General features: G+C 40.0%; 1 protein-coding gene and 1 long non-coding RNA gene across 3 annotated transcripts in view; one reads left to right on the top strand and one right to left on the bottom strand.

Moving 5' to 3' along the window:
• The window catches only part of LOC134547067 (uncharacterized), a 28,929-nt gene extending 11,073 nt beyond the window's left edge, over window positions 1–17,856 (bottom strand). Inside the window, exons 1-5 of one of the 2 annotated variants that reach the window (XR_010079355.1) lie at window positions 17,657–17,852; window positions 17,421–17,538; window positions 11,746–11,936; window positions 4,470–4,682; window positions 579–1,607 (exon numbers count right to left, since the gene is read on the bottom strand). This is a non-coding gene — a long non-coding RNA (uncharacterized LOC134547067). Of the gene's footprint in view, window positions 1–578; window positions 1,608–4,469; window positions 4,683–11,745; window positions 11,937–17,420; window positions 17,539–17,656 lie in introns of those variants that run through there. The other variant, XR_010079354.1, reaches the window with a different exon arrangement.
• Window positions 1–23,642, top strand: part of KIF25 (kinesin family member 25) — a 41,566-nt gene extending 17,924 nt beyond the window's left edge. Inside the window, exons 8-15 of the mRNA XM_063390575.1 lie at window positions 501–568; window positions 5,532–5,606; window positions 10,244–10,393; window positions 11,456–11,632; window positions 16,662–16,813; window positions 19,309–19,506; window positions 21,892–22,047; window positions 23,226–23,642. Of these exons, the coding sequence (XP_063246645.1) occupies window positions 501–568; window positions 5,532–5,606; window positions 10,244–10,393; window positions 11,456–11,632; window positions 16,662–16,813; window positions 19,309–19,506; window positions 21,892–22,047; window positions 23,226–23,389 (1,140 nt within the window). The 3' untranslated portion in view covers window positions 23,390–23,642. The remainder of the gene's footprint in view (window positions 1–500; window positions 569–5,531; window positions 5,607–10,243; window positions 10,394–11,455; window positions 11,633–16,661; window positions 16,814–19,308; window positions 19,507–21,891; window positions 22,048–23,225) is intronic.
• The last annotated feature ends 1,234 nt before the right edge of the window (window positions 23,643–24,876 follow it).

Below are 24,876 nucleotides of genomic sequence, written 5' to 3'. Positions count from 1 at the left end.
TCTTAGTTATGGACTAGCATGTTTTTTAATGAAATGTGCATCTTCTGCTTAGTTCTAGATAGAGCTGTCTATGAAATCAATCTGAAAAGATACTGTGAAAATTTGCCCAACAACAAAAAAAAGAATTCTTTTTTGCAATTTTTTGTGCCTGTAGTGGCAGCTGGGGAACTTGCATATACTGGGCTTTCTGACTTGCATTACTGACTTTCTAGGTCCAATAGAAAGTTCAGGTAAGGGTTTGGATCTTTCTCTTGAACTTAAGTGCATGTTTTGTTTTTGTTATTTAATAAGCTGAATGGGTATTGAGAGCCTTTCTTACGGTTTTGTAAGTTCACTGCCTTATACATGCTCTGAAGCTTCATGAATTGGTGACTGCTGGAGAAGGGTCTTGGACTTCCTGATCCTTAAAGCTGTCACCTGATACATTAGGATTAATGCATATTTGGTTTTGTGTGTGTGCCTGTGATATTAACTGTAGATAATTTGCTTTTTTCTCTCAGGAAACTGTCCTTGTCAAGTGTAGCCGTCCTGGTCATGTCTCAGTAAACAAGACTTTTCAGTTTGAGAGGTGAGTAGTCCTGTGTAGCAGTCTGGAAATCTGAATTGCTGGAAGATTTGTGTAGTGAAGACTAATTTTTTTAGTAGGCACTGGCTAGAGTCTAATGTTCTTTTTGGTTGGGTTTTTTGAGCAGGAGAGGCAGGAGGAAAATTCTTGGGGTTTTTTTTAATGTGATAATTATGTTCTTCCCAGGACAGAATAATGCATTTCAGGGAACAGAAAAAGTCTTCCCTCTCAGTAAAGACTATTGATACAGCTAAGTTTGAAACCTGTATAGAGACTTACTTGACTTTTTTCACAATCTGAGTAGCTGTCCTGATCCTTTCAACTGCTGCAAGGTTAAAGGTAAGGAGGTGTTGTTTGCCTTTGAGTACCTAAAGGGAGCTCATAAGAAAATGGGGCTAAACTTTATAGTAGGGCCTGTTGTAATAGGAACAGGAGTAATGTTTTAAACTAAAAGAGGGTCAATTGAGATAAGCTAGATATAAGGAAGAATATTTTCACAATGAATGTGGTGAATTGCTGGAATAGCTTGCCCAGAGAGGGACTAGATATCAGATTCCTGGAAACATCTGAGGCCAGGTTATATGGGACTCTGAGCAACCTGATCTAGTTGATGTCCCTGCTCATTGCAGGGGGATTGGACTAGGTGACCTTTAAATGTTCCTTAAAACCCCGACAATTCAATGGTTCTCTGAACTGAGGTGGATTGCAAGATTTCAGCATTAGACGTAGAGCATGACTTGGGCAGAAACTGGACTGAGCACTTGTATGAGTTGATGTTCAAACAGCCTGAGCAGAGGCAGCAGGGCAGAGCAGTGGCATGGGAATCAGTGCTCCCCGAGGGAAAGGCTACAGTGGGACTACTTTCTGCATTAGATGCTCCAAAATCCACAGAGATGAATCAGATTTTGAATGGATCATTTGTGCTAAGGGCTTTAATGGGACACCAGAGTCACTGCCAGTCTCTGTCAGTGACACAGAAATCTGCTGGGAATCAGGCTGAAGGGTGCCTTCTGTTCTCTCAAAATGGTGCTGACCTGGACCTCTGAAAACAGGAATGAAGAGTTAAATAATACAATGAGAACTCTGTAAATTAAAAAATACAAAATTTTATCCAAATCCCTCTTTCTAAAGCAAACTTTGCATCTATATATTGAAATGACTCAGGAGGCTGTCTACCCTGAACCATGATGCAAACCCCTTTGGAAACAGAGTACAGGAGGATAATTTCATGCTTCCTTGCTTGAAGGCAAAACTTGATTTAAAGTCAGATGTACCCAGCATGAAATATCTGTCCTGGTTTAAACTTAATGTCTGAGCCTGCTCAGCCAAAATTCCTGTAGCTTTGCTAAATATTGTTAGTCATTGACCCTTTCCTCAAGACATTCTTCTAAAGTGCTGCAGTTTTCTACTCACAGGAGAATGGGGACTGCTGTCATACAGGCCACCAAGCACCTGAAAAATGCTGAGATAATGCAGATCTTGGGGAAGCTTTACTGATCCCACAGGTTATACAACTTCTTTGATTCAAGGCATATGAGATCTCTTAGGGTACATGGCCCCCTCACATGTTGCTAACTTACTCAAAGTAATTCCTTTCGCTCGTTACCTGTACCTAACCCAGCCATACCAGTTAAAGTAAACACAGAATAATGCTGGAATTCAATTCTTTAGTGCAGCACAGTCAATGGTATTGACACAGGACTCCAGAGGTGCTGTGATTCTGCAAATGTTGCATAGATCCTGGTATCCAGGAAAAGGGTTAAAAAAATGTAAATCCTCCAAAGAATGCAGTTCTCCAGGAATGTTTTTTTAGTGTCCCAGTACAGCTATATTTTTCTAAACAGAAAAGCATATGTTTCTTATGAACTCTAAAATGTTTATTTTTTTAGCAATGTTTTATGGAACTAATAAATGTCAAAATATTTGATTTCAGCTCAGGAAGAAAATTCCAGCTTTCAGCATGTTATGCTTTTATAATTTTATTGGCAAATCAGTTAGCAAAATAAAAAGGAAGCTCAGAATTTTCAATGTGAAATTCACATTAATCAGTACACTGGGACAAGTCTATCATTCTGGTAAAAATACATGGCATTTTAGAAAGAGATTCTTTGGATTTGCAGCATCTTTCATGGGTTCAGACAGCTAATGAAGTGGCGTCCATGCTTCAGCCAAGGCTGTGGTTACAGTGTAGCATAAACTAGTTCAAGACTACTTTAAACTACTTTATTTCACTGTGGATAGCATTTGAACCACAGCAGCTAAGTAGTGGCAGTAAAACCCCTTTAGGAAGTTGAGTAAATATTTGAGTAGTTTCTGTAACATGGAATCACATGGCTCTCTTCAGATCAGCTACTGGAGCCTGACCCTGACACAGCTGTACTGACCCCAGCTGTGGCTGTTCTTAGGTGTGTGTCCAGCCTGTGTTCAGGTTGGACATCAGGAAGATTTTCTTCACAGGAAGGGTGCTTTAGCACTAGAACAGGCTGCCCAGGGAGGTGGTGGAGTCGCCATCCCTGGAAATGTTGAAGAAATGACTGGATGTGACACCTACTGCTATGGGTTAGTTGGCAAGGTGGTGTTCAGTCAAAGGTTGGACTTGATGGCCTTGGAAGTGTTTCCCAAGCTAACTGATTCTGTGATTCTGTTTTGCTGTGCAAATGAACTGCTAAGACTGATTGATTCTAGCCTGGGTTGTGGCCAGTAGCAATGTGCTTGCTTTCTTAGGCAACAAAAGTCATCAACTGTGAATGTTTTAATCATTAAAATGCCTTTTTTTTTTTTTTAATGTAGTATGTAGTAGCTCTGAGATGTTTTGATGTGTGAAGAAAAAATATTTCAACACATACTGAGTTAGAAACCTGGTTGGTTAAGATGGAGAACTGAGTGCTAATGAATATTTCATCAATTGCAGATGATAGATGAAGTGGAGAAAAGTGTTTGGAAGTGCTTTTACTCTTTTATAGTGACCTTGCAGATTGGATGTGCAAAGTTTACTGAAGCACATGCTCATGTGCATGCAAAGCAGGGACAGAGTATTCAGTGCCTGTGTCCTCCTGGTCTAAACTGTGCCACATCTCTGCATATTTGTTGGTTTCTCAGTGCATTATGATGGCACATCAGTGGAATGGCAATACAAGCAGTATTTGTCCACCAAGCCAGACAAGTGCTCCTCTCCTGATTAAAGAGAGTACATTTTCATGCAGCTTACAATTAGTCTGTGGAACACGTTGCCACAGGATGTTGCTCTGTGCCAAGAATTTAGCAAGATGCAGAAAGAAACTGAATGCAAATTCTAATAATATTTTTTTTGAAACAGAGATTCAACTCAAATTTCAGTTTTGAGGCCAGTATACAGCTTTTAAGGATTAGGATGAGGCACAGAGATGAATTATTGTGTCTCTGGCCACCATATTGTTTCTTGCTCCTTCCTCTGGCTGTTGTCAGGAAAAATGCTGAGTTCAGCATTGGCTCCAATTCTGTGTCTGTTTATCAGTGATCCCTCTGCATAATCTTATTTATGGAGAGCATGAATACAAGAATTCTATTTGTGCAGTCTATACTCTACCAGACAGATCATGGTCAGATATACAAAGAGGCTTGAGTAAATGCTAAAGAGCACACGTTGTCTTTATCCCGTTAACCTTGTAGTATCCTACAATCTGTGGGATACTGTTCAGTGTACTGGTATACTGTATACACAGAGAAGTGACTACGCTTTGTAATGTTTGCTGCTACCAAAATTCCTGTTTCTAGCCATTTTGGTGTGAGCTATAAAGAACATGTATCACCTATTGGAAAACAGAGCTAGACAAACCCCCCTCTGCCCCAAAAAAAACCCTGAAGAAAATGCCACCACAGAAAGGCATCAGAAAAGGAAACTTTTTCAAAAGATAAACATTCATACCTCAAATATTTAACTGTGGGTAATGACATTCATATTTTAGATTCTGTGCATCTTGTATAAACAGTGGGTGCTGAAGGCTGTAATCTTAGGGAGAATACATTTTTGGTGTGCTGCTGAAGAAATGAATGCGTTAAGATATCCACGTTTTATGATCAGAATTTTCTCTCTGTGATGATTTCCTATTTTCAGGTCTTGATTTTTTGTTGTACAAACCTGAAAGAGTTGAAGGAAAGATTTCTTTGAAGATAACTGTTGGGGCTTTTTTTCTCCTAGCGTTCAAAAAACATACGGAGTTTTTTCAGACATCATTGTATTGGCTCAAGTATTGAATTGTTGTTGCTGTTTTCTAAGAGATGGAATAACTCATGCAGTTTAATTGTCTTCCATTCTTTTAAAAATAGGTTTAAAAATAGGTCTGCACTCCACATCATTATGTAAAATAAAATCTTCCATTGAATGAGAAGTGTTGATTTCAGAGTAGGTAGTTTATCAGGGCTGGGGATGGAAATACTTTAGGCTGATGTTGCCCACAAAGATAGTGCACCCTTAAACATGACCTTCAGGAGCATTCTGATTTCTGCTATGCCACTGAGTCTTCTGAGACAAGTCCTCAGCAAGTTTGCAGTCTGTACCTCTTTTTTTTTCCCCCAAACTTTACCCACATCTAAAGGGGCAATACAACCTGACCACTGTCTTCCATAATGTGATACATAGGAAGCCCAGGGATCAGGGCTGTTTACATTCTAGTAAGTGGGAAAAACTTACAGGGATCCAGTGCAGCCAAAAAAAAAGACTGTGTGCCAGAGGGGCAGGCAGGAGGTTTAGGATGAGCTCAGAAATCCACAAGGGTACACCTATGTGTTGTTCTTCCCAAAACACTCAACAGCTGCTCCCAAAATGTGAGCAAGAACTTTGGAGTTCTAATTTTCAGTTTTCTGACATGGAAATGTCAGCAGGTCCCAGATTTTATGTCATTGGCCTACAGTTTCTATGGTCTGTGTTCTTGTGGCAACATAACATTTATATTTTTAATTTGGTTAATCATTGCACTTTGTTCCTCAGAGTTTACAATGATTTGGAGTCTCAAGATGCAGTATTTGCAGATGTGGCCCCTTTGCTTACATCTCTCCTTGATGGGTAAGTTTAAAAGTTGCAGTAAGAAAGCAAAAGCACAATAATCTACTGAAATCTATCAATTAAAAAAAACAACTTAATAATGGTGATCTAGTTAAGTTTTATGGATTTGCAGTTCCATTTTCCTGTTTTCTTTCTACTCAGCACCAAGTGAATATTGTTTCCCTGTAAAAACAGTGAAAATACAGTTTACAAAATTTAGCAGAGCAGACAAATTTGTAAAAATAAAAAAACACCAGGTTTTCCCTCTGATCTGCTTCTGTCAAACTGATGCTTCTAATGGAAGATGTCTTTTTCATTTGTGTTCTTTAGGTTATGTTTTCTAACTTTTCCAGCTGCAGACATAGTATGGTACATCTTTTCATGTGTTCACTGTGAATGTTGTGTTGAATGCCAGAGGCCTGCCAGGTCACTCTTGTTGCCATGAATTTTCCTGGGTTGCTGAGCGTTCATATTAAAGGAGAAACGTGCAGTTTCTCACGCTGGTGAATTGTAAACACAGGACCATGTTTTGTAAATATTGGCAATGTTATGAATACTTTCTCCAAGACAAGGGGAGGTTGAATGACAGCCTCCTGGACCAATGTGACAGGAGAGGTGGCGATACCCTTCTCCAATCCATGGTCACCTTGCCACAGATATATAATGGAAAAATAAACTAAGGGCAGGTTTTCTGCCCTGCTGCTGTTGTTGCACCCAGACCTGTGTCCCCAGTCTGTTTTCCTGGTTGGGCCTCCACGGTGATACACTCTCTGTTCTGGTTTTGTGTCCAGCACAGGCCATAGGAGGTGCTGCGGTCGATTCCTGGTTGAACCAGAACTGAGCATTCTCAGTCATTCTACTGCTCCTTCAGGCACTGGGGCAAAAGAGAATTCTGGCTTGAATACAAAACTGATCAGTAGCAAGCACTAACAAATGCATGAAATTACTTCTAGCTACTGAAGCTCATAAAGTGTGATTTTTCTTAAGTACTGAGCCAACTTAAGCTACTCTTGCAAAGAAGCTTTGATGTGCATATTGTTATATTCCTTGAGGTTTGAACTGAGTTTTATACATAACTTCCTTTCTGCTCCTTTTTTATCCCCATTCCAATACCACTTAATTATACGGTAGGGCTGTCATGGACCTTTCACTCCCTGCAGGGGAAAAGATAGTCCCTTTCCATTACAGTGGCATAGTTGAACAGTGGCAATCCTTGTTCCCAGCAGCCTGCACACTGAAGTTTCCAAGGTTCCTTCTCTTAAAAGCATCCTAGAAGAGGCATCTAAAGATACTGTGAATATTGGGAATTCCATATGCCTCAGAGAGGCCCCCAAGGGCTCCCTGGATGAGGGAAGTCATAGATTGCATTACTCTTGTTTACCAGTGATGAGTAACCACAGTTTCTTTAGCTGACCAGCCTAGGACCACTAGGTTGCAGGAGTTTAAAGAAGTCTTACAACTGCTGCTTTCTCTCCCTACTTTTCCTTTTGCAACGGTCATAATTTGCCTTGGTTCAACACATCCCTTAAGTGTTCAGACATATCTGATCTTACCTTGATCTGCTGTACTTCCCACCTACTAATTTTTACATAGGGAGAATCCTGTCCTAGAAGCTAATATTTTTTTATTCAGTTAGGAAATGTTCTGTTATTGAAACAAAAGACCTGTCTTGTTCTTCCAGAAGTGCTGTTTAAACAGAAGCAGATTCTCAGGAAAGGCGAGTCTGTGCAAATGAGCACAGCAGCTCTCCCACTGTAAATGGGAAACAGACATACTAAGTCTGAACCTTGAACCTCTTTGCTTCTCCTGATTGTTTTAGTCTGGGTTCTAAAGTGGTCTGTAACAACTCTTAGCTTGAGTAGAAGGGAGTGTTCTCTCCTTTTCCTATTTTTTTTCTATGTTTTTCTTAATGGATTGTTTCATTTTTCAGTACAAATATACAGGAAGAAAAGATTGTTTCATATGTAAACCAGACAAAGTGTAGCAGGCTTCAAAGTTGACCATGAGCCATACAGGGCCAACAAGGGAGTAAGAGAACTTTTCTTTTCTTTACAGTGTTGAAGAATCCAAGTTGTTTATTTTAAAGAAATAATTTCTCCTCCTTTCATTTCCTTTAACAGTGTTCTCTCCTAAGGATAACTTGGCTGGAGTGAACACTCACACTCTTTTCAGGAGAGAAATGTTACAAAAGTATTGGTATTTTAGCTTGACAATAAGAACTTCTCTAAATAGAAATATAACTGTTAAATGTAATGATAAAGTGGAGAAGGAAAAATATCAGGGCACGTAGGTGAATCATAGTCAAAAATCTTCAGACTTCTCCATTTGAAAGCTTTGTGCTGGAGCCAGAACACCAATGAAGTAAACTATAATAAGTATCTATTATTATATAGATAAATGTATAAAGTAATCTGCTGCTTGTCCTCTTGTTGAATCCCCCACCAATTCATTATCTCCTATACCTGCTTAGATATGATACTGCTTTGGCCAGTCTCAGCTCATTTAGGCTGACTGATACACTGTTTTGGCTTTGGCAGAGAAGTTGCCACTGATTGATACCCAACCTGCACTTCTGTCTTCAATGTTACAATCCCCTGCCCACTTAACTTCTAATCATATCATTTGTATCTTGTCAGAATTGTTTTGTCCTTGATGCTTACTGTCTTATAACTAGCAGCAATTAAGGAAAATTTAAATAGCTGAACTATAGGAAAGTCCTTTAGGAGAGACTTTTAAGGAGACTAATTCTATTTTTCCTAAGGAAAAACATCTGGCTCCCCTTTTTACTTCCAAAGATCTGTTTAATTTTGAAATGGGGATAGAAGTCTCAATAAGGTACAGACTGGCCAGGCAGTGTGTATGAGGGGTAGAACTGTGAAAATTACTCATTGTTAGTCTAGCTAAAAACTACCAAAATTAGTGGGAGCTTTTCAACTGAGTTATGCCAGCAGTGAATACTTCAAGAAATCCCTCATATCAGATTTACAGCCCTAATTGCTATCACATTTAATTTTACTGTAGTGCTCTTTGTTTTCAATTACAGTTATCTCCTTTACTTCATTAAATCTATGACTAGACTCCTATTTTACACTTTGCAGTGCATGCTAAAATCTGGAGGGACCTTACTATAGATTCATTGACTGCAACTTTGACTTCACATTTCCAGAAAGAGTACCCAGGTATTCTCTGGGTGGCTTATCAGCCCACATTTTTTTCTAAAAAGTGAAAGCTTTCAAAATAATCCTCCTGAAATAATTGCTTCTAGGCATGTTTAATATGAATTTAAGTCTTTCATTACTTGAAACCATACATTTAAAACCATTAGATGAGGGGTGTTCATTGAAATAAGCTGGCATGTGCTTGAAACTACCTTTTTGATATGAGGAAAAGCATCAGATAATCAAAAGCAGCTGTTTCAGGTCTGCCCTCAGAGGAGGTGGCTTAGGCAGTGAAACTTTATTCCCTGGCAGAACAGAAGCAAGCTCATTCTTGCAGCTCTCTAGTAGAAGAGAAGTTTCTGCAAACCGTGAAGCACTTCTTGTGTATGAAGGTTCTGCTAATGTTGTATCTCTAAACAAACAAGGTATTCCAGGGAGAGAGCAGTCCTGTCGGCATAACTGCATGTCTTCCAAGGGTTTGGCTGGCACAGTGCTGTGGTCAGCATCGAGTTGCTGGCAGGGGCAGCAGAGCAGGCACAGCCAAGGAGGGGCAAAACCTCAGCTGCACAGCACAGCATTGGTCCTCCCTACAAAGCAGTACTGTGGCTGGATGCATCACTTACTTTGCTTAAGATGTTGACTTTGATCTGACTGTGTTAGTAACACACTTTCTAGATAGGATTCATACATCTCAGCTCAGATCCCTGTGGCACAGACTCCACAACAGTGCTCACAGCTGTGAACAATTCTTCTTCTATTATTATTTTCAGTGCAGCCAAGAGGCCTTTTCAGAGTTCTGCTCATTAGACATATTTACATGTCTGCTTCAGAAGATGATGTTTCATAGATGCCTGTTCCTCTGCACTGACACTGTACCTTTTCATTTTCTACTTGTCCCCATCAGAGCAGTTTCTGTCACCTTTGTTCCAGAGTAGTCATTGTGTGCATGCTCATTCTCTACTGGTGCTCTTGGTTTAAAATTATGCCTCCTGTTCTCAGGGCTGTCTTCTTTGAGGGCTGTGACTGATAAGCCTGTCTGAAAAAGGCTATGAGAGATGAAGGGTTCCCAGCTGTTAGGATACAAGTGCAGTGGTTTGCAGCACAGCACTGTAACACAAATGAAGCTCAAAAATGGTTTACTTTAAAATGCTGTACTGTAAACTGCAGTGGTTCGGGAGCTGATTAAAAAGCAGTTCAGTAGTGCAAAAGCTGAAAGTTGGGCAGGCAAGGAGGTCTAACAGCATCAATCATTCCAAGCTAAGGATCCTTTAAACTTCTACTTAAAAGCATCCCTTTGACTCTGCTTAAATAATAAAATCTGTTTAGGTGATGTTATGAACAGTAGTTACGGTCAGACTTTGAGATCTGCAGAAAGAAATCGGGGCAGTGTTTTTATTTTCCTGTTTAGCTTTGTGTTCCCACATTGTTTAGAGTTTAATTTGCCACCTAACAGACACATTCGGTAACAGTAAAATAAATTACAGCACTTCTATTTTTCAGGTACAATGTGTGTATCATGGCTTATGGGCAAACTGGAAGTGGGAAGACATACACCATGTTGGGACCACAGTTAGAGGGGAACTTAGCATTCTCCATAGAAGAGGAATCAGAACTCGGAATTATTCCTCGAGCTACCCAAGAAGTGTTCAGGTAAAAACCAAGTAAAGGCTTGCTGTCAGTGGCAGTCACTTTAAATTGTATAGAAAGGATGAAATAATGAATGTAATGTATTTATCATTACAGATTTCAGCTTCACAGTGGTTAATATTTATAGCTTCTCTGATCACCATTTGATATTTGAGGTTTTATATAGATTTCTAGTCTCCCTCCTGCTTAATCCAATTTTCTAAAACAGTAAGATTATGCTTATAAGATTATAAGTTTTACTGTGTGTTATCTGTCCATCTAATTAAACTTTGGAAAATGTTTCAACCATAGTTGTGGGAGTCCAAAAGATAATTAAGTTCCAGGAAGTTCTGTGAAAATTGACCACAGGAATACATGAAGAGGATTCAGATTAGAACCCAGTCCCAAGGAAGATGGACAGTAGAATTTTAACTATAATCTGTTCTTGTTTTAAGGGTTTTTAGAATTTTTTAGTTGAACCTAATACAGGATTGAACTAATATGCTGTTATGTTATAGTAGAAGAGGCATTCGAAGTCTTTCCAGCTAAGCCTGTTTGTTTTGGAGAAGGGTACAAGCTAAATCAAACAACCAATTTTGTGTGAGAATAACTGTCTAACTGTAAATACTCTCCTGAATAGAGAATCCCTTAATTTATGGATTTTTCTGAGGCTGTGGACAGATAACTTCTTGCAGATATAGTTTCCCATCTCTGTTCATTGCTTGCACTCTGCCAGATTTTATACTCTGAGCTCTGAGTGCAGTAACTACCAGCAGAGAAATGGTATAAAAAATCCTGAGGTGGGAGGCTAGTGGAAAAAACAAGCTGGCACAGCTGTTTGAAAAATTAATTTCTATTTACTTCTTCAAGTATAAATAAACTGTATATTCTGATCCTTCAAGTTAACATTAGAATATGGGTGGGGCAATTCCATGCCTGCAGATACTTAGTAAATGCTTTTATCAGATTGTAATTATATAACAATTAAAGAATAGATCTCTATCTACAGATTGTTCATTTGGGGTTTGACTTTAACATTTTTGGGCTTTTTTCTTGAATTTTTTTCTTTTTTTTTTAATTTGCCAGGCTTATTTCAGAAAAGCCACCAGGAAGTTACTGGGTTGAGGTTTCTGTTGTAGAAGTGTATAATAATGAAATTTTTGATCTTCTGGCCAAAGACGGTTGTGGAAAAGTGTTTGGCATCAAACGTGACGTTGTCACAACCAGAGAAGGCAGGAGCGATGTGCCACTGCTGACGCACGAGTGAGTACACGGCTTGTTCCCACCGTCCAAACACAATCTGGTCTTAACGCCCTGTGGAGCTGTCACCAAACTGCATTACAGGCACCAGATTGCTTCTAACCATGAGTCCTTACCATATGCAAAAGAGCAGTTCTGTTTCTGTTAGCTCAGTCTATTGGACCGCAGTTGGCTGCAAATGTCAAATTACATCCAGAAGTAACTGTACAATTACTTTGAGTTATATGCTGGTGTAAGTGCCTTCCACTCAGAAAGCCCGAAGATTGCTGCATGCTTTGTTGTTGCTGGATCTATGGCATCTTGTCAGCTGTAGAAAAAGAAGGGATAATCTAGTCACAAAGAACTTTCCATTCAGTCTTGCTAAATTATAAAATTTACAGATTATAATAGAAATTTATGTACCAGTTGCAAATAGTTAAGCAGCTGTAGGGTGTTAGCTTTCCCTTTATGCAGTTACAAAAAATTAGAATAAGATTTTAAGTGATCTTTTAATACAAATACCCATGTTAATATTGCTTAATGTTCTGTTTTCATGACTGGAGGTGTTAAAGCTGGAATTGTTATCTTGGCATTTGAACTTGTTTTGAAAATCGAGGTTCTTCAAACTAAAAGCTGAGAAGCAGCAAAGCTTCTCACCATTCACTTTTAAGATGTACCTTCCCAGCACTGGTGTGTGCCAGGTTTGATCCTTATTTACACAACTTGACAGGGTAGGGAGAGCTAGGGTATTTAAGGCTACAGCTATACTTACTTTAATGCCTTCTTTTACTTACTAAGCATTAGGAAGATTTGTTCTAGTACTCATGGGAATGATTCTTGGCTTTACATAAGTGTGGCATACAAAGCAAATGTACTGTGCTTTCTTGTTATATTTTAAAACTTGCCTTGGGTAATTAGATGTTAAAAATCATGTGTTCATAAAATTTCATCCATTAACAAGAAGGAAACTGTTTCAGATGCTTCATTTCAGTAATGACTGTGTTGTTTATCATAGAATGTCCTGAGTGGGAAGGAGCCCACAAGATCATCAAGTCCAACTCCTGGCCCTGCATAGGACAGCCCCAAGAATCCCATTCTAGTACCTGGCCACCCTGTGGGTGAAGAACCTTTTCCTAATATCTAATGTAAACCTCCCCTGACACAACTTCTGGCCTTTCCCTCAGGTCACCAGGCAGAAGAGGTTGGTTTCTGCCCCTCCTCTTCCCCTCACAAGGAAGTTGTAATTGCAATGAGGTCTCCCCTCAGTCTCCTCTTAAGGCTGAAAAAACCACAAGTGACTTCAGCTTTTGCTTATGTAGCTTCCCCTCTAGGCCTTTCACCATTTTTGTGGCCTTTCTTTGGGCCTTATGCTATTAGTATCAACATTAGATAGAGAAAAAAAATGGGATAAGCAGTACTAGAGGCACCAGAGAGGTGATGGTACCCAGTGGAATTAAACTGGACATCTCTCTGTGAGCACCCAGCACAAGAACAGATTCCAGAAGGGAGCATGTGCATTATCAAGATGTCACAGAAAGAAGTGTCCTGCTGCTTGAATAAATAATGTTTGTGAAAAGAAACATCTTGCTCTATTGAAATGTTTAGAACAGCATTAGTGTTTTCTATGTTTCTGAGGAAACGTGATGTTTTTCTTTGCTTCTCTATAATAATTCTTGTCATGTTCTAATCTCTACTTTTCCAAGGGGAATAAGCAGTCAGATATGCAATGCGTCCCATGCCAATTAAATAAAATGCATCTTTAGTGGATATAATTTTGTCCTGTGAAACTTAGTCACATAAGCAGACTAGTAGTTTGTTTATGTGGATTTAACCCAGCAGGCCTTGATAAAAATACAAGAATGTACTGGAGGATTGTGCAAACCTACTTTTAATCTACCTAATGATACATATTTATTGATTTGTACTTTCTAGCAATTTAACTGCTCATAGAAAAGTGGGAGCCCAGAGAAATTGTCAAGTAGTTTTCTTCACTGTGGGAGCTATAGGACTCTCCTTTCTTTCTATGAAATAATAAGCACTGCAATATTCTCAGAAGGATTAATATTTATATCTGGGGTTTGCCTGCTCTTTGGTCTTGAGGTTAAATACAATTTCCATAGAAATTCTGCAAGCTTGATTGCACTCTCCATTGCATGCTCCATAAGAACATGGAATGAATGAAAAGTGACTGGAGCTTAAAGTGATGAATCCTTTTGCCCTTTCTGTCTGTATTATGCTGACTAGTGGGTTTCTCTCTGTCTCTATTCTTCTATTCCCCAATTGTGACTCTACTCCCAACTTTTACTCCAACTAGTTAAGACTCTGCTGTCAAGGGAATGAAAAACTCCAGAAGAGACTGGGAACTTAACCCATGTGTGCTGAATCTTTCTTGGAGTAGCTCATCTTTTTCCTTTGACTAGACAGGAAAGAAGCTATAAGACTTACAAAGTGGAGGCGGGTGCATGTAGTGTAGGCACGCTGGGAGTTGAACTTTCCCTGTTTTATCAAAACCTCCAAGTAGTTTTTAATTATGGTATTCAGTAACTAAGATGCTGGCCTGGGATAATGTTATTTCTGAAAAATGCCTGTTCCACATACCAAGGGAGTTTTCATAGTTAGTGGGTGACCCATCTCTTTTCATAGGTTTTAGGAAAGGGAGAGGTGGGAAGCAGTGGGACTTGGGCCACAGAGACAAAAAAAAGAAGCTGCAATAAGGATTCGTTTGACCTTCTATTAATAAAATGGCTGTTTGTTTATTTCTTCAAATTTTCATTTATGGCAAGGGAGCCTGGCGCCTTGAACTAAAACTCTTAAAAGCCACTTATCTCAATCAGTTAATACTAAATTCTAATGCAAACATAAACAAAAATATGGACTTGTGTCTCAATTACAATGCAAGCAGTGAAAAAAGTCCAATTCATAAACAGGTTATATTAATAATTACATAGAAAGGTTAATAAGAAAAAACAAACCCAAACAAAGTAAAAGAACCATTGAATGAGGCCACCCAGCTCCTGAAATCTAAAGTAAACAGCTCGTGCTTTGAATAAAAACACATCCTCATTTATGATAATATTTGATCTAGAATATACTGGCCTGCTGGGTCTCATTGGCTTCTCCATATATCCACTAAAGTACAGTAGTCTCTTTCCTGCTAACATGTTCATCTTACTGAATCACAAAAACCTTGGTCTCTTTCTTCTTTTATAGCTTGGTTGACTTTGGAGAACTTTCAGCATCAAATTTTTAACGCAACCACAACAGGGCTTCTCTTTGTAGAATCTGGTCCTGGAACGTGCGGCACATAAAGCACGATGAAGTCGTACAGATTATACTAAAATATTATTTCTGTCAGTCCTGTGGAGGAGCTACTTTGCCAAGCTCACCACAGTGGGCTGGGGATGTTGCTTGCCTTCAAAACCAGCTGCAGCTTCCCAGCCATAGGTGACCAGCACTGACAGCACACCCTGAGCCCTGTCTTCCTTGGCAAATGCAGGGATGGGGCAGCAGCTTGGAGCATGGACCCTTTGCCAGCTCACAGCAGCAGCTTGCAGAAGCCAACAGCCTGGTGCTGCATCCTATCCAAGGCTGCTTCCCTGTCAGGCCTTCCTGTCCTGGCTGACTAGCCACTGGAAGATGCAGTTCAAGGCTTGGGAAGGCAGGATGTGTGTCTCCTTGGATGTTCACCCCAGTGTCAGGCTCTGACTGCAGGAACTAGAGCTGCTGGTTCTCTGCTGGCACCAGGTCAAACAAGCAGGAGACGTCTCTGGAGGGTGCCCAGAGGTGGAGGTGTCACAGTGGAGGCTGGCACGTGTGGCTCAGGACTGACAGGGGAAGTCTAGAGTGATTGTTTACCTCATGCAGCCCTGGATACAAAGGGAACTGCACTCGGATGGCTGCTTCTCCTAAGTGCCTACAGATATGGTGTGGCCAAATGTTTTCTGTGCTTCAGATGTCTTGTTTTTCCAGGAAATTATTTTAGTTTAGTGTAGTTTGTTATCTTTTGTTCTTCTGTCTCTAAACTCTTCAAGTATGGTTCTTAGCATAAAATAAGTTTGTGCCCAGTGTGACTTTTACTGAAATCAGCCAGATCTAAGTCATACATTACCTTTTATCACATGCTTGCTTTTGCTGACTGCTGCATTGTGGAACCAAATCTGTGGCCTGTCATGAGAGTTATTAATGATTGTGCTGTTACAGAGCATTCAGTGACCAGGCTATGATACACAGTGATAATTTCCATCCCCATCTAAAAACAATTGTTTAGATTTTCTACCTTCAATGATTATTGAAGGCAGCAACACAGTGAAAGAAAAGGGTAGGCACTCTTATCTCATTTGTTTTACCCATCGCAAACCTAAGGAAAATCATAATGAGTTTTTTCTTTACCTAACCAGTTTATTTCATTTTCTGTGTTTATTTCACTGTGTGTGCTAGGTCTTTGCCCTTGGATTGATCATATTTGCAGTACTTCCTTAAACAGGAAAAGAAAACAGATATGAGATAAATGGTCTATAGAAAATTATGTCTATTTATTCTGATGTTGTTCTCATTGAACTGTGGAACTGGACTATTTTCCAGGGATTCTGGATTTAATTCCAAATGTGAAATATGACTTCCAGAGGCCTGGAGAAATTTTGGAGAGTTTTGCCTAATTTTGTGCCTAAAAAAATGAGCTACCTCAGCCTAAACTGGACAAATCTACTTCTGTAAGACCAGAGATTCCAGCAATGTCTAAACCTGAGTCTTTTCTTCCAAAGTGTGGAGATATAGAAATGTCTGTTGCTTCAAGAGTTGAGCTACAGTACCTCTGGACCTGCAAGGCTGGCAGGCCACTTCTGCAGCACTTTCAGGACTACATCACAGCTTTTGGCTTGAATTTTCTTTATCCCACCTGAAAAAGTCTAATACAGTTGTTGTTGTAGATCAAAACTGAGAGTAGTATAAGGAGAAGAGCAGGGAAGGGGAAATGCTGAGGTTCTCATTCAAGTTATTAGCTTTCTTGTGATTTTTCCTGTGAGTCAGTTAAATATCCTGTTTCTTTCCTTCTTAGGACTGTGGAAAATGCATCTGAATTTTTGCATCTAGTCAACAAAGGCCTACAGCTGAGAGTCACGCACCCAACACTGGTGCATGCTCATTCCTCTCGTTCTCATCTGGTAGTGACATTGACCATAACCACAGTTGTCTTTGGAGATAACTTTGGTAAGTAGGATGTTACTAAAATACATCTAGAGCCAGTTGTTTTTAGAAAAACAGTCTGTGGACTGGGAGGTTTTCATATTGCTTTTTCTTCCTTTTTCCAATGTTTGATACATTCCCTCAGTTCTTTTCCATTTTTTGAACTTCTACGTTACTTCTTAAATAACAGACCATTTTCATGTTTGAATGCTGTTGGAACTTTCAGTTTCATAAAATCTTAGCACTTTTCTTTACATGCCTTGACTTACAGAGTTGTGGAAGTTTTATTGCGTGAGGCAACTATGAAAAAGTGTTCTCAGAAAGTCATAAGATGAGGTATAAGATAGTAAAGATCTTGATGAGATAGATACTCAAAGTAGTTAAATCACTTAGAATGAATAATTACATGTCATACACAGTTTGTGGTTAAGCTAACCCTAAATTTTTGGGATCATCATATGCTTTTGGTTGAGAAAGAATTACATTTACTTACTCTCTGCCTTGCAAAAAATGTCCTTTAAATTCAGAATCTTTTGAACTGTTAATAATAGGCCACTGTATGAAAAGACAAAATACTTGTCCTATTTACTATGGCAACATTTCTACTTTTCACTACCACACCAAGACTTACCAGTTTATTGGTTGAGGAACAACTTTCTTTTGCAGCTCTTGGGGGAACTTTGTTTTCTTTTGCTCATGTTCTAGTTAGGCTCTCTGCTTTCAGTGCTGTGGTCCATCTCCTTCATACTCTGCAACAACAATATGATTTTAGAAAGTGGGAAATATTTAACATTTTTTCCCTTAGATGGCTATCAGAAATTAAACCAACAGTATCAACAAAGCAGAACAAACAGTGCCCTCCCTTACCTACGGGCCTTGCCAAAAGACACAGCTACTTCAAAGCTGCAGCTCCAGCATTCCCGATGTTAGCTCCAGCCAGCTGCAGATTCTTGTCAGTTAGACTGATGGTACTTTTCTAAACTCTCTGCTTGCACCAGTAGCACAGCAGCCATCTTGTCTAGTCCAGAATTCCTTTTGCCACTTCTAATTGCAGCCACCCCACCGTGCCATGTTGCCTGGCAGCAAAGCTCTGTAGAAATGTGTAATTGTTGTTGAATGCAGACTCTGGCTTTTGACTCACAGCACATGGGTGAAGATGTGAACTGTAAGGAAACAGAGCAGCACTGCAAGTGGGACCTCACTGCAGCAGTGTGTGACAGCACAGCCTGTCTCCTGTTTAAAAGGAAAGGATCCTAATTTAAAAGCCAGGTGTCATTGCCAAATATCTCAATGCCAGGTACCTTAATCACTAAATAAAAAGTTGTAAATTCTGTTATGAGTCCTGCACCTAAAGCCAGGGTTGACAGGCCAGCACGTTTTCAGATTTGATTATGGTATTTTAGCATTTTGATCAGTATTTTCTGTTGTTTGAGGAGAGCTGTTTCTTAATTTCATTGTCTAAAACTGAAGAGGACTGAGAATACTTAGTTTGACACTGTATGGCCTGAAGCCATTTATTCTGTGTAAACCAACACAGTTGCTCTGCCTACACTGTGAAGAGCTGGCTCAGGGTTTAGCAGCAGCCACTTGGAGAAGTACAGAGCTCTGTAATGCAGGTCAGTCTGCTCCTAAGTCAAGTTTTGCAGTTGGAAACTTTCTACTGTTCCAACTAGAACTCTGTAAGCACCCAAGGAGGCTTGTTGTCTATATGACCTCTAGCAGAATATGTGCCTTTTATTCTTTTGTTCTTTGGGAGAGAAAGAAAGACACAGATGGAAACCAAAACACTAAGAAAAAATAAACAAAACAAACCTGCTTTGGAAATCCATTTTGCAAATATTCCTGCTAAGCTAATGCAAAAGCAGCTTTCCCAAAGAATCTATGTCCTCCTTCCCAGCAAAGAGAGAAAGCCAGATGCTTTTGCTGAGGAATGATAGTAGTAGGTAACCAACCTGAACAAGTGGGAATAACAATATTGAGGATAATAGCTCATCATGTGGAGATCTTGCGGTGGGATATGAGGGCTGAAGGAAGTGTAGGGGAACAGCAGCAAAGGACAAAAATAGAAGAGGCAGGATAAGGATTTTTTTTCCCAGAGCACCAGCAGGTGATGTTTCAAATACAAAGATCCAGTTTTCAGAGCCTACTGATCCCAAGCCTCCAAAACAGCACTTTGGTTGCAATCAGTCTAAAACTTTTTAAAAAGCCTCTTTAAAGTCCTTACTGGACTCCCAATTCTTGTTTGCCACACAGATGTGTGAGCAATGGGGATATTGGATACAACAAAATCTACACCAAAGCTTGTTACCAACTGGTATGATCAGTTTAATGAGCAAAACTTTAAATAAGATAGAAAAAGTCATTCAGCCTGCCTGTGTCATGGATTCTGGCTTGTACATTGCTTCTGTTAGAATAGCCTGAAGCTGCAGATACTGTACATCCCCTATTGATGCCCCATTTTTTCCCCATCTCAATTTTCAATGTCAGTGAGAAGCTCTTTTGTTTTTTCCATTAACCAGGTACTTTAGGGGAAGATGACCAAACCAGTCAGAGACTAAATAAAGAGGCTTCCTGCACCTTTCCACAAAAAATAAGAGACAATAAATCCACCTCTCCTTCCAGAGCCTCTTCACCAGTGCAACTTGAAGCAACTGAGAAAATGAAGCAAGTCAAAACGAGACTGCAGCTGGTAGACCTGGCTGGGAGCGAGTGTGTTGGTAAGTGAACATGTCTGTTTGTGGGCACGGATCCTCATGGATCTGGGTTACAATAAATGCCTTAGTTCTTTATTCAGGGATACATAGTCCCCTGCTCTCACACAGGGGTGGTTTGAACCCACAGATCCTGGCATAAACAAAATTTTGAGGGCTGATTGATCCGGTTTTACACTGGTATAGTTTAACTCAAAGTATGGCTGTATAAGCTTGAAATAAGCCCAGGACGGTTCCCGTATCATAGATATGCTATTTCTTCAGACTGCTTGTATTAGGCCTGTTTTTCTACCCTGAAAATTAGCATATCTTTGGTACAGAGATGTTTAAAGGGCATAAATTATGTAAATATTACAACTATCTGTAATAATTGATATCACCATGTGTGGATTTTTTTAATGTGGAAAAAGTCTTAGAGGAAATTAGTGTTGAAAAGATAATATTGTTTTCACTGTTTCTTCAAAGCATTTTCCTCCTGCCTCCTCTATACACACAATAATTTTCAAAACTTGATTATTTCCTAAAGGACAAGCTTTCTTACCAAGAAAAACCACGCAGCCAAATGTATCATTCCAGAAATAATGTTTTGAAAAGTGAACCAGTATTATGAAAGAGTCTTTTACTTTACTGCCAAGAATTCGTGCTGTTGCTCACTGTTAAACTTTTGTTCTACAGAGAAACTTAATATAATACATTATTTTTTCATTTGCTCTAAATGCTGAAAACATGTAATTGAGCAACAGGGCGTGTGTTTGTTCTCTCAGTTAAACCAGGACAAACATTTCCTTGGTTTGGGGCTCGGCAGGCCAGATCCTCCAGTGAAGCCAGAAGAGCTGTGCTCACATCAGTGTTAGATGTGGCCCAGCACATGCAGCAGACTGACCTCTGCCATCAGCTGTGCTGAGGCACATACTCTGCTGAAAGTGAGGGCAGTGCTAACTTGTAATTGTTGTAAAATGTGGGCAAATCTAACTGAGCTTCTCACACACATCGGCACTCAGCCCTGCTGGCTCTACAGCCGGGCTGGTCATTTGCAGCATTTAAAAGCCAATTGGTCCCTTTATAGCAAACTGTGTTTGCAAACTCAACCAAATGCTTTGTCAAAATTCATCTAACCAAATGCAGATAATCATCAGTTTAAACATGTACCCCCTCTCCTATATGCAGTTTTCTCCTTTAGGGGGATAACTGTTATCCCAGGAGTCCACTTTTCTGTGATATACAAGAAGCCTGGGGATAGCTGTATATATAATGACCCCAGTAAAGTTACCCTGAGATTCATCCTATCTTGGATTGTTATCCACCCTTTGGCATGGCCTTCCAAACTATTTTGCTCTCTCTCTCTCTGACAACTGGAGACTCCACCACTCCAACCTCATCCTCTCCCACAGTCACAGTTCTACAGCCCTCCCTGTCCAGACTCCTGGGTTTTTGCTATTACTGTACCTTTTCGCATTTCCCTCTTGAACTCCTCCTTTGCTAGAAAATGCTGGCCTAAGGGGAAAACAAGGTCTCTAGCCACTCCCTGTATCTGTCTAGAGATAGGAGAGTAGGCAGGAGAGGAAGCTGTTGGCCCCATCTGATCATCCCACTGCCATCAGCTCTGCCTGACATGGATCATGTGCTCTGGGTAAGGAGAAGTGACTGCAGGTGCACCTGTACCTCATCCACTATCCTCAAGAAAGCTTGAATTTGAATAATATGATGCTAAATACTAATAGCAAGTTTCTCTTCCCCAAATGGCAAAGGTAAGGACAGCAGGAATTAATTACTCTTAACTGCACCCTCATCCAGACTGAACAAAGAGTTGAGCTTGCAGCACCTCTTTGAACTGGTGCACTGTGTTGCATAGACAAAACCTTTACAGCGTTGCTCAGGGGCAGCATAACTACATACAGCCATGTTGGGTGTGTGGTAGAAGGGCATAATTTTCCTTTATCTGTTTCCTTACAGCAAACCATGCCATAAAACACCACTCCACAGGCTTTGGTGAAGACAAATACTTCACACTTGTGGCTGTTGTACAGTTTTCTCTCTGCAGCTTGTGCCATCAGTGCCTCTCCTCTTTTTCCAAAGGAATACAGATGGGGCAGCTAACTATTAAAAAAAATGGTGGAACAAAACAGGTTTCTCTTTGGGGTCATTGTGGACTCCTGTTTTCAAAAGCAGTGTTGACTTGTCTGATCTTAAGGTGTTCCTGCTTTCTTGGTTCCTTGTTCTGAATACATATGGAGCCAAAAATGCCAAATTGTACATCTGCAGAGATCAACTTTAATATGAGATGCTTTGGACCATCTGTAGACATTGAATCTTCTTTAACCTTTCCTCCACATTACAGTTTTGAAGTAGCTTTGCTTAGTGTTACCAGTGCCTTTTTCTGCACTGTACCAGGCATGTCTGGAGTGACGGGGGCAGCACTGAGAGAGACCTCCTTCATTAACCGCAGCCTGTCCGCCCTGGCCGATGTTCTGGGAGCCATAGCAGAGCAGCGAGCTCACGTCCCGTATCGGAACAGCAAACTCACACATCTGCTTCAGGACTCCGTAGGTGAGGCATTACTCTGACTCTTGGTCAACAATATAGATTTCTTTGCCTGATTTTTCCTCTCCTTTGCTCTGTAAAACTAGAAGATGATCTTATACTCCTTGCTTGAATGTGGCCTTTACTTCAAAGACTCTGGCTCGGGAGAGTGTGAGTACACAGTGACAGTTTTGAACTCCTGAATTTGGCTAAACCTTGCTGTTTCCAAAGCTCAGTTGAAGAACATCTCAGTAGGATCACGTAAAGGGTAAAAATTGCATTTCACTGGTGTTTCATGTCAGGTACAGTTTAAAAGTTAAACTTCAATCTTCATAACTACAGGGTATAATCACCTACTTGCACATTCCTTAACATTGTGCCCTGTAGCAGCAAGGTAAAGGAGGAAGACAGGACATGGCACAGTGCTACAACTTCCTTTTGTGTTGGGGTCACTTCCTCTTTAGCTCCTTATCTACAAAAGCAGTTTTAAAGCAAATGTTATTCCTGCAGTAATGTCAGATTTGTTTCTGTGTGTGCAGTACATTAGTCCATTTTTCTTCAGCCAGAAAATATTAGCTCTTATGCTCTTAATCTCTAAGGCATTGACAGTGAATGAGGTAACAATTCTTCAGTGTTTCTTTAATACTACGAATTTTTTGCTTAAGCTTTGATTTTCACTTAGTACTGGAGTCCCTACTGTGAAAAGAGAAAGCCAGAAAGAGAAGTGAGAGCAATGTTGTATGGGCACTGAGCCTGATTTTAACCAACTCTGTTGTATGACTTTGGTGAAGTGCTGAAAATGGCCATTTCCTCCTTTGTTTAATCATTGTCTGTCAACTTCAAGTCTGTTTTGTTTTATTGTCACACAAACCATTTTGCCATTACCCCAAATTTACAAATATTTGACAAAACTTAAATAAGTGTCCAGACCCATAACATACATGCTGATTAACTGATGAAGCTAATAGGGGAAAAAATCTACATTGCAAATTATGAAATGCTCGGGGGCAAATATCATATAGTTAGATATAGACTCCCTATGAAGGAGCTGTCTGTTTGAACAGCTCTCTTCAGGAGCAGTCTTCTGCCTCATGAAAGCAATGGTAACCTGTGCTCACTTTTGTGTAGATCAGTATGGCAACAGTGTGTAACTTACTGAAAACAATGAGGTAAATAAGTATGTTTTGTCTTTTCCCTGCTTTTAGGAGGTGATGCTAAACTGCTGGTGATGCTATGCATCTCTCCTGGACAAAAGTACTTAACAGAATCAATGCAGTCTCTGGGATTTGGAACTCGTGCTCGGCAAGTTCAGAGAGGACAAGTCAAGAAAAAAATTTCCCAGTGCCGAGTAAAGGAAAATAAAACCTAAGACTCCTGTGGATTAAAGTATCATTAATGAGTTCCTCAGACCAAAATATATATTGTTGTCCTTAAGCCATTCTTTTAGGTATCAACTGCCAGATAAAATAAACAATCCTCAACATGGCCTTAGTAAGCAGTAAACCTGCTAATGATGTTCTTGCTCCAAAGACAATAGCAAGTATTGACAACAGCTAGCCACCATGGTGGAATGGTAGAGAAATAAACTGGGCTTTAAAACGTGGCTTTCGTGATTGTTTCCTTAGTTCTACTTGCCCTAAGTCAACAGGGCCCTGATTTAGGATGGTTTGCTTCTGAAAGGCCAAGGATGCATTCTGTCTTCTCAGCAGAAGTCAGGAGTCTAAATTCCAGGGCTTCAAAGCAGCAAATACTTCCTCCCATCTTGGATTAAAATGAGACATGTCATTTTTTTGATTGCTCTTCTATCTAGCATGGATGGGGTCATTCCTAATGCACTAGCAGCAGTGTAAAGGAATCCTTCAGCTGTACTGAATGGAGTTTTGTTCTCTGGTTTTAGGTAGGAAATAATGGCATTAGTGAGATGGAGAAAAATGAGTAAGGCTGTATTTGTTATCCCTCTGGAATGTAGCTTAGAAAGCAAATGAGGGATCACACAACTTTTTGAAAATACACCTAAGTTAAATGATTGGAATGAATCCTGGCTCTGCTGAGTTCATTAAATGCACAGGTTTGCCTGTTTTGGGGGTATTTTTGTTCCATGAATGCTGAGAGGCCCTGAACTACAGATCCTAATGGGACCCAACTTGTACAACTGCTGTAGTAGTTTGGCCTATGGCTTGACTCACATTTCTGAAGCAAGTTAAACTCATCACAACCTTAAAGCTGTGCTTGCAGATTAAAAAAGGATAACCACACGAATAAACACCAAACAGCAGCTTGTGATATGCTGTTTGTCACCTGCAAGAGGCTTTCACCCTTTTGCTCACTAGCGGTGAGACAACATCATGCAGGGTTTGTGAAGTGACACTGGGAGAAGTTTCAAGAAAGTTTAAGCAGTGTTAGAGGTGAGAAGTAAATTCAAGAGGAACAACTGAGTTCAAGCAACATCTGATGTGTTCTGTGCACTAAATTATTGCTCGGCAGAGGCCTCAAGAGCCAATCTTAATTTCTTTTCCACCAGCAGTTACTCTGCCCCTAGACTGGGAGAGAGGTCATTGTTAGGTCACAGCAAGGAGGCTTAAATTGCAGTGGCCTGCCCCAAAAGCTGGAGTTTATAGTACTCCAGGTCACTTAACCTTCACAAGCACAAATATTTATTGAGAGATTATGTAGCATACTATTATTGGAATTTCACCCTTGAACATATAACAGCTGCTGTATTGCTTGCAGTGCTCTGGTGCTCAGAACACAAGTATCCAACCAGAGAGCTGTAATAACATTCGCTTTCCTAAATAATGTAAAAAATGCCTTAACTTTACCTGATTCCAGCAATAACAGAGGGGTAAAAAACAAATC

This window comes from Prinia subflava, chromosome 2 (genome assembly GCF_021018805.1).
Source record: "Prinia subflava isolate CZ2003 ecotype Zambia chromosome 2, Cam_Psub_1.2, whole genome shotgun sequence".
Lineage (NCBI taxonomy): Eukaryota > Metazoa > Chordata > Aves > Passeriformes > Cisticolidae > Prinia > Prinia subflava.
This window is presented reverse-complemented; position numbering and strand designations above follow the sequence as displayed.